Here is a 14,087-nt window from a genome sequence, read left to right as displayed (position 1 = left end):
ATTACCTGGGTGGACCTTGTACTTGGTTCATCACCTCACCTTGTGTGGGTGTGTCAGTGGGTCCAACCATTAATGTCTGCTCTGCTCTTGTGCTGCAGGACTCTGGCTAGGCTGGTGAGCCTGGGCTTTGGCTCTGGCCACTCCCAGCTCATACTGCTGTAAGACGGCCCAGCTCTTCTGGTCCCTGAGGCTGTGGCAGAACTGCTGCCCAGAAAACTGGCAGCAGGACTCGAGGGAGAGGAAAGCCATCAGGCAAAGGCCAGGGACAGAGGCGTTCACATGGATGGGGGAGGAGTAACCATATTTTTCTTGGTGAGGAAGGTAGTGTTAGAAAGAGCTTATTTTGGTTTCCTTGTCTCTTGGCTGACCTAGCAGGAGAGGGGGCAGAGTTAGCAGTGCTCAGCCAACACTGAGTACTGAAAACAGCTCATGCGAGTGGTTTTGTGGAAGTACTGCTGAAGCTGCTATACAGGCTCTTCTGTCATATTCCTGGGCAAGCAAATGGTAGTGACTGGTACGTTCCATCAGCTGGGCAAAGAGGGCTGCCTAGGCAGAGAAGCCACAGACTCCAAGCTAAAGCCAATACACCTTTTCTTTCCCTCACAAAGCAAGTGTAGGCTGAGGAGAAAATAATGGTCTGTGTGGGGTCAGAGAAAAAGCTGCAGAGGTTCACTTCTGTCGGGGGACATGGTCAGGGAATCTCTAGATATAATGTTACACTTGCTGACCATGTCCCCGGACCCAAGTGAACCTCCACAGCTTTTTCTCATCACTCACCTAAAGGTAGGTTCCTTTGTCATTCCTATACAAAAACTGTCACTCCTGTAGGATGGTTTTACTTGCTGATCTAATGCAGAGTTCAAAAGTGAGCCTACAAGAATGGTAATATGTTGAAACTGCTCAAAATAAACTTATTTGTACAACAGATAGATTTATTGAGAGATCTATTTACTGTTTGCTGATGCACCTGCAACCTACATTTAGGCGAGTGACACAGAGTTGTTTTACACATCCTCCATTCACCTGTGTGTTACGGCAATGTGGTCTTTGCGTTGTTTTCTTTTGCCTTTCCCCCGCCCCTTTTTTTTTTTTTTTTTTTCCTTTTTCTTTCTTCCCGAAGAGAGCCAGAACCTCCCGCCGGGCTCACAGAACCAACTTCTTCCTGTCCCTGTGACAGCCGCGTTGTGCACACCCGCCCGACCGCAGCCCTGCCTGCCAGATGGGGAGATCATCCCTAGCCAGGACTTCGGGCATGGCGCGGCCGGAGTAGTCCCTGAAGGGTCCCTCTCCTTGCAGGAACGACCGCAGCACAGCCCTCGGTCCCGGGATTGTGCCCAGCGGGGCCGGAGGCGCTGCCCAGCTGTGGATGCGGGGCGGGAGGCGCTGCCCAGCTGTGGATACGGGGGGAGAGGCACTGCCCTGTTGTGGATGCGGGAGGGGGTGGACAGCGCTGCCCAGCTGCGCATGATGTGGGGTGTGGGCGGCGCTGCCCGGCTGTGGGCGCAGAGGGTGTGGGGGTCACTGCCCGGCTGTGGGTGCGGGGGGGTGTGGGCGGTGCGGCCCGGCTGTGGGTGCGGGGGTGCGGGCGGAGCAGGGCCCCGAGAAAGGGGCGGAGCGAGGGAAAGGAGGCGGCTGGATTGGAGGGCCCGCCAAACAAAGCTCCGCCTCCACCCCGCGCGCCGACGCGCCCAATGGGCGGAGCGCGGTGCGCGCCACTACCGCGAGAGTTTCCGTTGAAGCTGGCGCCGCCATCTTGGAGTTGGGAGAGGCCGCGCGTCCCGTTCCCGTCCCTCTCCGGAGGGTCACGGGCGTGCGGGGGGGCCGCGGGAGGCGGGGGAAGCATGGGTGCCCGGCGGTGAGTTCGCGGCGCCCCGCCGGCTCGCCCGTCCCCACGGAGGCCGCGCCGCGGCGGCCGCGGGGCTGGGCGGGATGGTGCAGTCCTGTTCCGCCTACCGCTGCCGGAACCGATACGACAAAGAGAAGCCCATCTCCTTCCACAAGTGAGCGCGCGCGGGCGCCGGGGCGGGGTCGCGCCCGGGGGCGGGGCCAGCGCGGGGCCGCGCGCGCGAGGTTCTCGGGGAGCCGAGAGGTAGTGCGAGCGAGCGAGCGAGCGAGTGTCGACGGACGGACGGATGGATGGATATGTCTGTTCGTGGCCTCGCCCGCCCCTCTCGGCGGCTCCCTGGGGAAAGCCAAGGGACGGGATCCTCTGAGCTGCCTGTTTCAGAGCGAGAGCGGGCTGAGACCACCCCCTACTGGGGGGCAGGAGGGGTTTGGCTCTGGCCATGAGCCCCCGGGTTATAACGCTTTCCAGAAAAGCTGAAAGTACCTCTTACTTGCAGGTTTCCTCTTACAAGACCCGATCTTTGCAAGAAGTGGGAAGCTGCTGTTAAGAGGAAAAACTTCAAGCCGACCAAGTACAGCAGCATTTGCTCAGAACACTTTACCCCCGATTGCTTTAAGAGGGAGTGCAATAACAAGCTCCTAAAAGAGAATGCTGTGCCCACAATATTTTGTTACACTGAACCCGGTGAAAAGGTAAACCGAAAGCACCCATGGCTGCAGGTGCCGCAACGCGTTGTGCGTGTCACTGGTTGCAGCGTTGCAGGGCAGCGAGCAGGGAGAGGGTGCAGTCTGGGACGGATACAGTCTGGGAAGGATGAAGGCTGGCAGGGTGCTGAGGGTGTGTACGTGGGGTCACTAGGAAGGCTGTGGTGACTGAAACACCTCTAACAGCTTTTCTTGTTTTCTGTGAGGCTGTCCGAGACTTTGGAGTGCACAGTGTTGTACAGGCAGACTCTGGCTCTGACCTGCTCATGTGTCCGTTTAATTCAGCATCCATGTGCTGAATTAAATGGAATGGCAGCAAAGTAAGAAGATACTGCCCTGTAGTTGAGCTGTTCTACAGCATTTCCTGCATATTTGGAGTCTGAGAGAGCCTTCATTAATGCTTGCAAATGGCATTATTCTCTTCCCATGGCTGATGGCTACTGCTAGCCTTGAAGAGATGGTGGATGTTAACTGAAACTTCACTGTCCTCTTAAGAGGAGGCCCTCTGGCTTTGCAAAGTTAAAAGTGAGCGGCAGAACCTTACCTGCACCTGCTGTCTGTCTGTCCTGAGACCACCTCTGTCTTGCCTTGACCTTGTGTTCAAAAGCCAGACTGGTCCCTGACTTCTGATGGTAGAGTTTTCTGTGTGAGGTATTCTTTCCTTCGCTGTGCCACTAGAGCAATTTACTGTGAGATGCAACTCACTTGCAAGTTCTTCCTCCTTGATGTAATAACTTCAAGACAAGAATGGAAAAGGTTGATTTTTAACTCCTTTAAAGGATATAAAATATCTGCTCTCTCATCGCTGTCCCATAGAGAAAGTGGTAAAGGAGACAGTGATAGATACAATAGGTCTAGGGAGCAAAAGATTGAAATGGGATGAAGTTCACAGAGGAAAATTCAGATTTTTCTTGTTCAATTTTTCTATTTATATACAATATTGGATTGCTGCAGAAATAAAAAGGCAATGCATTTGAAAAATGAAAAGTGGCTAGTAACAGATAAGAGAATATAAACAATGTAAAAATAAGGAGATGGACAATTTACAGGGAAATATGGCTGTGTTTTTTGTTTGATTACACTTCCTTGCTTATCTGTCTAATACACATTTTCTTCATTGTGTGTAAAATACTTGCAAATTTTTTTACAGTCTGAAAGCTGAATGGGTGTATAGGGTAGTCTGCAAAAGTACTGTTGGTGCAGCAGGATTAGTAGTGAGCCACGTTCCCAATTTCACTGTCATACCTGGATCTACAAAAACACAGAAGAGTGAGTGCCTTTTAATTCTGAAGGATTTAGTTCTATTCTTCTTTGTCTCGTGGCACTTTTGAATAAGCTGCCACATATCTTCAGGTAACAATGTAATAACAAAGAATAGTAGTGGTTGTTTTGAAGTTGAATCCACACTGATTTTGAAATACAGTGAATTTTGTATTTTGAAACATTTTGAAAATTATTTTTTTCTTTTGCACAATGTAATTTGGTATATTTTTCTTTACTTATGTGTTAGGAGAAGTATTTATTGCCTGGAAGAAGTAATTAGAAGTCACTGGTGATGTCACAGTGATACCAAAGATCTGTTCTCTGTGATACGTTGTGACAATAGTAATTTGTATATAGAGGTAGCGTATGCTCTGTAGCTTCAAATAGTCTCTGTGTATTCAGCAGTCCAGCAGTGATCTGATTTTTGCTTTTGTTTCCAGCAAGAATGAGTTTCTTTTTGCTGGCTTTATCTTTGCCTTGTAGGGTTTATTTTTTTGTAGAAAAATTTGATAGTGACAGCTGAAAGGGTCAAGTTCTTTAGGATATTCATATGTGAATAGGCTAACAGCAGCAGTTTTTTATAACTGAGAAATAAGACTGATAGTTGGCTGGTTTTGTATTTTCATGTGATCAGTTACTTTTGAGTGCATATTAAATTTCCCTTTAATGCCAATCACCACTTGCCTTCAATACTAATCACTAAACTGCCTTTTCAGTTATTGTCTGCCAAGTTGTAGTTTGTATGAGGGACAGTTAGACACCCAAACATCTAATACTATCTTGTTTGCATGTTAAGCCAAGGAACTTAATGATATGACCTTCAGATCTGATGAGCTTGATGTTCTGATGGTGAGGACTGTTGGCTGTTCTTCAAATCAACATTTTCCCAGTCCTTATGCTTTTCTTCGTACTAATAGTGTTGGCAACTGGTGGGTAGGTAGAAAATTGTTTCAGTGCCTCTTTTACTGAGAATGTTTTAAGCTTTCTTTTTAACAGGCAATTTGCAAGCTCTTTTTTTTCAACAGTGCTTTTTCAATCAACGTGTGCACAGAAGCATTTCTGAATTATACTGGATTCCTTTGGCGAAGAAAGAATCTGATTCTATGCTCTGGCCTATACTCAAGTGGTTTGCGATCTGTGTTGTCCTGAACTGTACAAGTGGACCTATTAAGAGCAATGTGATAAAACATGCAGTTTTATCTGCAAAAGAAACCCTGCAGTGGAGTTGAGCCAACTGATATTTTGCTGCTGCCAAAAGGCAGAACTGTGCTTCTCCCCTGTCCATTCCATCTGCCAGCTATGCAGTCCTGTTTCTTAACATAACCTGGCAGTGTGAGCTCACAGCCCACAAGGCCAGTCCTGGGCTGGATCCAAAGCAGCGTGGGCAGCAGGGGAGGGAGGGGATTCTGCCCCTCTGCTCTGCTCTGGTGAGACCCCACCTGGAACACTGCATCCAGCTCTGGGGTCCCAGCACAGGAAGGACAGGGACCTGTTGGAGTGAGTCCAGAGAAGGCCAGGAAGATGATCAGAGGATGGAGCACCCCTCTTAGAGACACAGGCTGAAAAAATTGGAGATGTTCAGCCTGGGGAAGAGAAGGTGTGGAAACCTCATAACAAATTTCCAGTACCTAAAAAGGACCTACGAGAAGGCTGGAAAGGGACTTGTTTACAAGGGCAGATAGTGACAGGCCAAGGGAGAATGGCCTTAAACTGCAAGAGGGCAGGTTCAAATTAGATATTAGGTAAAAATTCTCTACTGTGAGGGTGGTGAGGCACTGGAACAGGTTGCCCAGAGAAACTGTGAATGCTCCATCCCCAGAAGTGTTCAAGGTCAGGTTGGATGGGGCTCTGAGCATCCTGGTCTAGTGAAAGGTGTCCCTGCCCATGACAGAGGGGTGTTGACACGGGATGATCTTTAGGGTCCGTTCCAACCCAAACCATTCTATGAATCCATGATTCTCACTTCTTCCACATATCAGGGCAGGTGTAGGTCATACTTTGTGTTGCATTGCTTTGACATTTAGTAATGGACAGAAAATATATGCAGTGATAGTGGGAGATTGAATAGCTTTCTGTCATTTTAGCAACTATGTTTGAGCAAAGAGTAAATACCAAAGATGAGAGGGCAGCTTTGCTGTTGAAGAGCTGTTTATTTTGGTTCGTGATGTCTCTTGCAACCAAGCCCTTATGCTGCAGCCCAGAGCCAGTGACAGAGTCCCTTCCAGTTATTGAGAAGACTGGTGTTGCTGTGTCTATGTCTCCGCGCTGCCAGCCTATCAGCCTGCTCAGTAGTTGACCCTTATTCTACTTCAGCAGAAGATTGTCTGCTTCTGATGTGTTTTTGATTAAGTTAGCTGATAGGCTCAATTACATAGTGATGTGACACAGCAGAAAGAAGGAGGGCCAAAGGGGAATGGGGATGGCAGTGATGAGTTACTAGGTCATCTGAACTCTGTTTTATGGAATTGCAGCCTGTGTTCTTGCTTCTTAGGTAATTGTGGATATAGATTTCAAAAATCTGCTCATCAAAAGAAGTGTTTAGACATTAAGGGCTTGAGTTTCAAAGAGACCTTAAAATGAAGCTGCTTTAAAATATGTCCAGTTGAGAAGCCAGACAAAGCAGGCCCGGAAATGTTTGCCAGTTTTTGAAATCTTGGCTTTGAAATTTATTTTATTAATTTAAAACCTGGTTATTCAGTTTGTTCTGGGGTTATTATACGGGAGTTGAGTTGTAAACAATGTTAAGCATTAAATGTACATTTTTGTCTTGTTCTTTCTAGTCTGAGGAATTTGCAGAGCAGCCAGAAGATCCACTGCCACCTCCTCCACTGCCACCGCCACCACCGCCTCCGCCACCACCACCACCACCAGCAGCTCCAGTACTGGCACCATCTCCATCAACTCCTTCTTTTCACTTGTCTCAAATAGATGCCAGATTTGTAGATCCAAGTATTGGATTATTGATGCCCCCTCTCCAGACCCCCAGCAATCTTGCTGTTTTTTGTGATCATAACTATACCGTAGAGGATACAGTTCATCAGCGAAAAAGAATTCAACAGCTGGAGGAACAAGTTGAAAAACTGCGGAAGAAGCTCAAGACAGCGCAACAGCGATGCCGGCGTCAGGAAAGACAGATTGAAAAACTGAGAGAAATTGTTCAGTTTCAGAAAGAAAAAGACATATTGGCAGGAAAAGGCTATGTGATTCTGCCTAATGACTATTTTGAAATCGTAGAAGTACCTGCCTAGAAGTCAAGAACATCTGTTTTCACTTTGGTAGGCCAAGAAATTTAGTTTAAAAACTAAATTCTTTCTAATTCTGTATGTAAGACTCTCTAGAATTCTATAACAGTAATTAAGCAGTCATACAAATAAGATATTTTTTCTTCATTGTCATTTCAGTTTGATACACTTTTAATATATTGAAGATGCAAGCATCTCAGAATTAGAATATGCAATTAATTTACAAAATCTGAATTGCTTCCAGAAGGAAAAGATGCAAGATTGAAGACACAAAGAAATTTACTTTTTTTTTAATGATGTCTGTCTTATACTTACAGGGGATGGGAACTGAATCTGGCTGAGAGTGAAATTTGGGTGGTTGTACACCTAGTGCTTTGTCAAGACTTCTAATGTTGGCTTTGGTAATCCCCAGTAAGTAGTTTTCACTGATTTTAGAAAGAACAGAATTAGGTCAGCTAACATCTGCAAGTGCTGCAGAAAGATAGATAAGATGCACATTTCAGTCTGGGAAAACTTCCAACTTCAGTTTGCTATGCATTTGAAGCACTGCAAAAAGTCTAATTCCTGGATCCCTTTGGGTGAGGTATGTAAATGAACCTCTTCTTTTGGAGTAACTGTTTGCCACATGTGTGTTTTGAGGGTGATGAGAAGAATTCATTAGCATAGCTAACGAGAGCCGTAGAAGCGTCTTTTGTTTTGAGGGCACTTAAAAATAGTCCTGAAGTGCAGGGCTGAACTGAACGCGTATGTTACTGCACTGTTGGCAGGGTCAATAAGACAATGTACTGTTACAGTGACTGCTTGCAAAAGTATACTGGTAATACACAGTTCAGTGTGTTGTAGGGTCATCTACTCATAAACACTGAAACTGGTCAAGTGTCGTCCTTGGTTTTGAAATTATTTTGCATAATTTCATGTGTCAATAACACATGTCGACCATGTGTAGCTTCAGGAAATGAAGTAAGTTTTTTCTTTATCCAGGGAATCAGATATTTATGGCTTTGCAGTATGCAGTGGTTTTATTTCTTTCCTTTTTTCACTCCCCAAAGGGCATCCACCAAAGGGCAAATAGGGAACTAGACTTTGGAGTTGCTTGGTGCTAGACTGGTTTATAATATCTCAAATGCTGCTGCCTCTTACTCAGCCTTATTAAGACTCTTTCTAGTAATAGATTAAGCATGACAAAGCAGTGCAGCAGTTTGCACTTACCGTCTAATAATTTATTTCGTCAATGAACTCATTCAAAATGAGAGAAAATGGCTAACCCTAATTTAGGCTTCACAGCTGAAATTCCTGGATATACAAGACATGAAGAAAATTGAAGTCTGTGTCAAACTTTTATGCAATGTGGGTTCTAGCTCTGATGTTAAACAAGCCTTGTTCATGATGGCTTTAAAAGCTTCCCTTAATATCCCGTTAGCATGACATTTTGAAATGTTTCAAACCAGTCTTGATACTTCTGACCTCACTCATGCCATGTGTCTATTTTCCCTACCGTATCATACACTTAAAATGAACAAAAATGCTGATGCTTCCTTTTGTGTACGTTTATTATACCTAATTAAAAATTTGAAAAGCAAATGTTGTGTTAGATTTTTAATTGCCCTCTCTTCTCTTTTCCCAGGATTTTGCCAAAATTGTCTTGACATTTTGCATTTTTATTTTCTACTGGTTTCCTTGTTTAGATGTTGGGTTCCCAAGTCTTGTTGCTGTTACACTTTGTGTTTAAAATTGGTAAAATTCAAAAGTGACAAGGAAAAGACGTTTAAAAAACTGTTGCTATGCTGTTGGCATGTGTGACCAGATAGCAGATTGTGTCTGTTTTCTCTGCAGAATACCCTCTCTTACTCTTCAGGAATTTCAAGTGTGACTTCCTGAGGCACAGTGGATTGCTGCAGTACCACACCCCTTGCCACCTGTGTCTGCCCCCCCCACTTGGTTGTGTACTCGTACTCCTGCTGCCACCCTTCTTATGTCCTCCAGTTCTGGTGCTGGTTGCACCCTTCTGTGGGGCACTTCAGCTCACTAAAGCAGCAGGTTTGGCTCATAGTGGAGAGGCAGTGGAGGCCAATAGTACCGCGCCTGATACAAGTTAAAGACACGGCCAAAAGCGGGGCATGAGGAGAAGTAAATCCTCTCCTCTGGGTGCGATGAGCATTATGTCAGCTGCTTCTGAATCCTACTCTTGATGTTCAGCACCATTTCCTTCCACCTTGGCCAAGGTTCCCTGTTTCCCCCCACCTTATGCTTTGGCTGCTGTGCTTGTTGGGCCTTTCCTTTGGGTGTTTTAGCTTCATAACCCTTCAGGAAGGCGGCCCAACAAAACTAAGTCTGCAAGGTAGATTTAAGGTACACTGATAGACAGCTGGTGTGTGGAGTTCTTTTTTCTTTAGGCTATTTGCGTTGGTGAAGTTGATTTAACAGCTGACTCAAATAAATGTTTCTTCTGTTGAGGGGGTTGATTATTCCTTGTCTGGACTGTTTTGGAAGTAACATGCTAAGGAGGGGACTGCTGCCCAATGGTCATGCTTTCTTCTTACCAGAGGATTTTTCTAAGAAGAGGTGCAGCCTATTCTGACAACAGGCTTGAATTTCTTCTTCAGCAGCTATTTTTTTTTCCTTTAAAAAAAAGTCATGTTAACTCCTGATGTAGTCATGTCAGGGCTAGGTGTGGAATTTATTAGACCCATGAGGGTGCTCGGTACTACAGAGCTCTGAAGTGGAGAAAAAAGACTGGCACAGAAACAACTGATTTTCTTTTAGCAATTGACTTTTCTGCACTGCACCCTACCCACTCTTTCACAATCTCTCTTGTTTGGTAGCAGTATAGAAAGAGAAGATGAAGGCTCTCTGCTACTGGCAAGGCTAGGAAAAGAATTCTAGCTAATAAGCACAATATGTTCCCCAAGCATGTGTTAAAATTTCCTCTTACGGGATTTGTTACATCCACGCAATCATCTGTTAAAGAGGTCTGCAACAATTACTGTTTGCATTGGCCACAAATGGTACCTGCACTAGCACCAATTTCATAAATGTCTCTGAAAAGATGTGATTGGGAATTAAAAAGCAGAGGTTGGAATTGTAGAATGGCATGTGGTTGTTCAAGTGTGTGTGCAGTAGCTGGCATTTGTTTAAATACGTTTCACTGAAGCCTATTTTATAAACTGAGTAATTCAAGCAAGTTAGAAAATAGCAAAATTGGCAAAAAATGTCCCATCCTTGAATTATAGACAGATTTATTTTGAAATGGGCAGATGCTTCAACAGATAGGAATTGGAGCCACTTCTAAAAAGTTTTGGCTTACTTCTCCCTGTTTCCCCAGTTCTCCTTTTGCTGCAGCAGGGTATCTGAATTATGTGTAGTGTTTGCTTTTTTTCTTCTTACACCTCTGCAAAGTATTAGATTTCCCTGTCTAACTGGGACTTTTCAAACTCAGAAGTATGTTTTATGGGGAAAAAATTGAATAGCTAAATACTTGAATTACTTCTTGTCATACTGAGGGAGTTCTTTGTCACTGCTCTGTTTACTCCTGCATTTCCAGTTACCACCTTGTCTACGTTGTCACTGGCATGGTATTAAAAACTGTGGCAGCAAATTAAGGAAATCAAAATGTCCAAGAAATCTTCTGTCTTGCTGACATTCTATTTTCCTTCAGCTCTCTTAGGAATTAGGGCTTTGGTGTCCTGTGTGACTCATGAAGAAGTTCTCTTGCAGCTGAAGAAAGTGCAAAGCAAGTCCCACTCTGAATGAAGGAAACAGGGGAGGAAAAGAGTTGCTTGGGTAAAACTAAAACCTCAACAGTTCCTGACTACATTCCTAAGGACTTCTCCTGCTACTTGCTTTTCTGGACCCAGGAAGTTATTCCTAGTTGCCCTTTTCCTTTCTTTATTTCCTGAGATCTGTTTTAGGTTTTAGTCCATAGGCTTATTTGTTTCCTGACAGCTTACACCTTCATCAGGTGGCTTTGGCAGGGTGGAAGGGGGTGAGCTATAGTCTAATTTTAACAACCAAAACACAATCTGCTGAAGCATGTTGATGACTGCAAGTTCAGGTATGTAACTCCTGCTGTTTTAAGCACAGCAGTTTATTTACCATACTCTGCCATGATAATGATTTGTTTATAAATGAGAAACAGAAAAACAGGATACCTGACTCAAAAATATGACAGTAATTGCTCTTAGAGATTTCCCTTTGCACTTGTTCAATGCTTTCAATGGAAATTATATCTTTACATAGAGATCTTTGATAGAACTGCAGCATTTTATTGCACAAAATTAGGCAGGCCTTACAGTGTCATATAGGCTGAAAGAGTTTAAAAATGGGCAAACAAATGTGTTGCGAAGTTGCTGTTTAATCTGCTATGACTAACTCGAAACAAGTCGTCTTAAATATTCCTAAGTTAAAGAAAACATTTAAATCAGTTACTGAGAAGGAAAGGTTCAAGTACCTCTCTTGAGAATAGTTACATTATATTGTCATAACTAAATTATTAATTAAGTCTGTCCACAGTCGTGCCAGGGTGAGTTCATTTTGCATTGAGCATCAGGCTTTTCGTTGTGCAAAATGAGCCATTTATCCTCCTGTAGGTGCCTCCTCCTATTGTACAGGGCAAATAGATTGTAGGGCCTGGGCTCACACGTTCTAGGAACTTCTGAAAAGTGATTGTCCTCTGTCTCTTAATTGGTTCCAGTGGTCTTTTAGTTAGGGATGAGTATGAAAAACACTATCAGACCAGTCAGTAGAGTGTTTGTTTGGTTTGACTGTTTTTTTGAAGTTCATGGAGGTCTTGAGCAAATCAGGCAGGCTTTTCATTTCCTTTCAGGTTTCATTGGATGTGACCATTAAATATGGAGAATCTGAGGCTGTACCAGCCATCTGTAGAAGAACCAGTATTTGAGGCTATGAAAGATGTGTGACTTTCTACTGAGAGCTCTTCAATTCAATGACCTGGAACAGGTAATCCAGAAAAAGGAAGAGGTCTTGCTTCCAGTAATGGTGTCGTCTTTTGTGTTGGGCTTATTTAGTAGCCTGCATCCATAGTCCAGTACTCTCTAACCAAGTTCTCACAGATGTATCCAGACTTTGATTCAGCAGAATGTTACAGCAATATACTGGAATTGCAGCACAATCACAATATAGCAGCTGCAATATGCAGTGGAATCACAATTCAGATACACTGTGCAAATTCCTATTACTGGTCTCTAAATGCTTGCTGTCATGACACTGTGTCCTCACAGTTACTGGGAAGAAATATGCATGTTACACCAGCTCAAGCCAGTTACTGCCTTCTAAGCTGATTTTTTGAGTTGTGTAGTTTCTATACTTTATATTGGGCTCAGTCACATACAGACTACCCTCCCACGCTGGCCTGGTTAGCTTAGGAAAACATTACTCTTGACTAATTGTTTCAGGGAAGGCTGTTTATTTGATCTTAGGACTGCATGATGCAGCTCTATTCCTAAAGCAAAGTTTTCTATCCAGCCCCTCTTGCGCTGAGATAATTTCATCTTTATGACAATTCGTTGTTTTTCCTTACATTCTTCCTTCAGCATATCATTCTTGCCCATCTCCTCTGGGCCTTCCTCCATTGCAGGGGTCAGTCACCCATTCTCATACTTTTCAGGAATCTCACAAGTCTTTTGCAGAAAAAGTGAACTTTTTTGTCTTCAGGTGCTTTACAGCTTGTACCTGTGGCTCAAGAAGGAAGGGATGATATTTTTTTTATATTAACAGGAAGGGATTTTTTCTCAGTTTAAGAAATCCCAAGACTTCCACCTGTACTTAAAGGTTTTTGATAATAACCACAGGTGCTTGGTCTGAGAGAAGGAAGCTTTGGATGTCTACTTTTACAGCTCAGTCCAAATTTCTTGCCCTTTTTGTGTGTTTTCTTTTTTCTTCTTCTTCTTCTTCTTTATTTTGTATTGACAGGATCAGACTTTTCATTAATCACTTCACTGATGCTGATGTTGTCAGGTCCAGCAGAATAGCGTCCTCATGTAAAGAAAATCTAAAGGGAGAGTTATTCCCAAGCTTGTTGTGAGCCACCAAGGTGGAGTCTTGCAGCTCCCACAGGAAGTCATGTGAATTCAGGCCACAGATGATGGCCTTACTGATAAATGTTTCAATTTCTAATTATTTTAAGCTTTATCATGCAGGTTTGTCCCATAGGTGTCCTGAGCTGATACAGTGTTATATTGAATGATTTTGTGGTGGTGGTTTTAATCTGAGGAATTCTAGGAGTTGCTGTCAGAAGAATATTTGTGGTGTTATGTTGAGGGACTGAAAAAGAATTTATATAACAATGGCCTCAAATTCTGTTGTATGTATATACTTTCAGTTATTATCTTAATTTCTTTCTTTCTTAGTTCAGACAGGAAAATATTTTTACTAGTGTTCTTTTTTCTTTTTGCATGACAAGGGACTGCAATTGCTCAGAGTTTATTTATGTGTTCAGCATGGTGAGGAACTGGGCAGGTTCTCTAGTACAGATACTACAGCATGGAAATCTCTTGGTTGTGTATAATAGGAAACATCTATTCCCCCAAGTGAATGTGCATGTAGCTGTTTCAGCTTAAAGAACTCTGCTTGTTTGGAAATCATCTGTTTAAAATATAGACACCCACAAACCACAGTTATAGCATCAGTGGAATTGCCTTTCTTTGATACTGTCATCAGCTGACAAACTCAAGATATCCTCATGGTAAATTTTCATATAACTGGAAAAAAATCGAAATACATATGTAATAAATCTTAAATGAACAAGCAATCTTATAATAACATTACTTAACCTAATAGTATCACTATGGTGATCACCATCCTTCCATCAATACTGATGTTTACCTCTTGGTCTGTCTGCTAAGGTTGCTAGAACTTAGATTTTTTGCTTCAAATAATAGCCACCAGGTAATTGACATGTATATGACTTCAGTGATAAGATGTAATTAAATTAAATAAATATGTGCAAATGGTACTTTCTTGTATTGTTCCCAATGCTGCCTGGATTCCTACACTAAATAAATGCCCAGCCTGCTT

The 14,087-nt window shown here is 43.5% G+C and overlaps 1 protein-coding gene across 1 annotated transcript; it reads left to right on the top strand.

Annotated features, from left to right (window-relative positions):
- The first annotated feature begins 1,721 nt into the window (after positions 1-1,721).
- THAP1 (THAP domain containing 1) lies at positions 1,722-8,636 on the top strand. Its single transcript, XM_039567527.1, has 3 exons — positions 1,722-2,000; positions 2,343-2,538; positions 6,594-8,636. Exons 1-3 carry the CDS (start codon positions 1,930-1,932, stop codon positions 7,059-7,061), a joined length of 735 nt encoding a protein of 244 aa, XP_039423461.1. The 5' UTR covers positions 1,722-1,929; the 3' UTR covers positions 7,062-8,636.
- The last annotated feature ends 5,451 nt before the right edge of the window (positions 8,637-14,087 follow it).

This window comes from Corvus cornix, chromosome Z, assembly GCF_000738735.6.
Source record: "Corvus cornix cornix isolate S_Up_H32 chromosome Z, ASM73873v5, whole genome shotgun sequence".
Classification (NCBI taxonomy): Eukaryota; Metazoa; Chordata; class Aves; order Passeriformes; family Corvidae; genus Corvus; species Corvus cornix.
Note: the sequence above shows the minus strand (reverse complement) of the source record. Positions and strands in the feature narration are given on the sequence as shown.

What these genes read in the sequence shown, in the direction of transcription:
- THAP1 (XM_039567527.1), top strand. Translation starts at nt 1,930, where the DNA reads ATGGTGCAGTCCTGTTCCGCCTACCGCTGCCGGAACCGATACGACAAA. An exon ending in AAGCCCATCTCCTTCCACAA is followed by an intron (nt 2,001 to 2,342) that starts GTGAGCGCGCGC and finishes TCTTACTTGCAG; the next exon opens with GTTTCCTCTTACAAGACCCG. An exon ending in ACACTGAACCCGGTGAAAAG is followed by an intron (nt 2,539 to 6,593) that starts GTAAACCGAAAG and finishes TGTTCTTTCTAG; the next exon opens with TCTGAGGAATTTGCAGAGCA.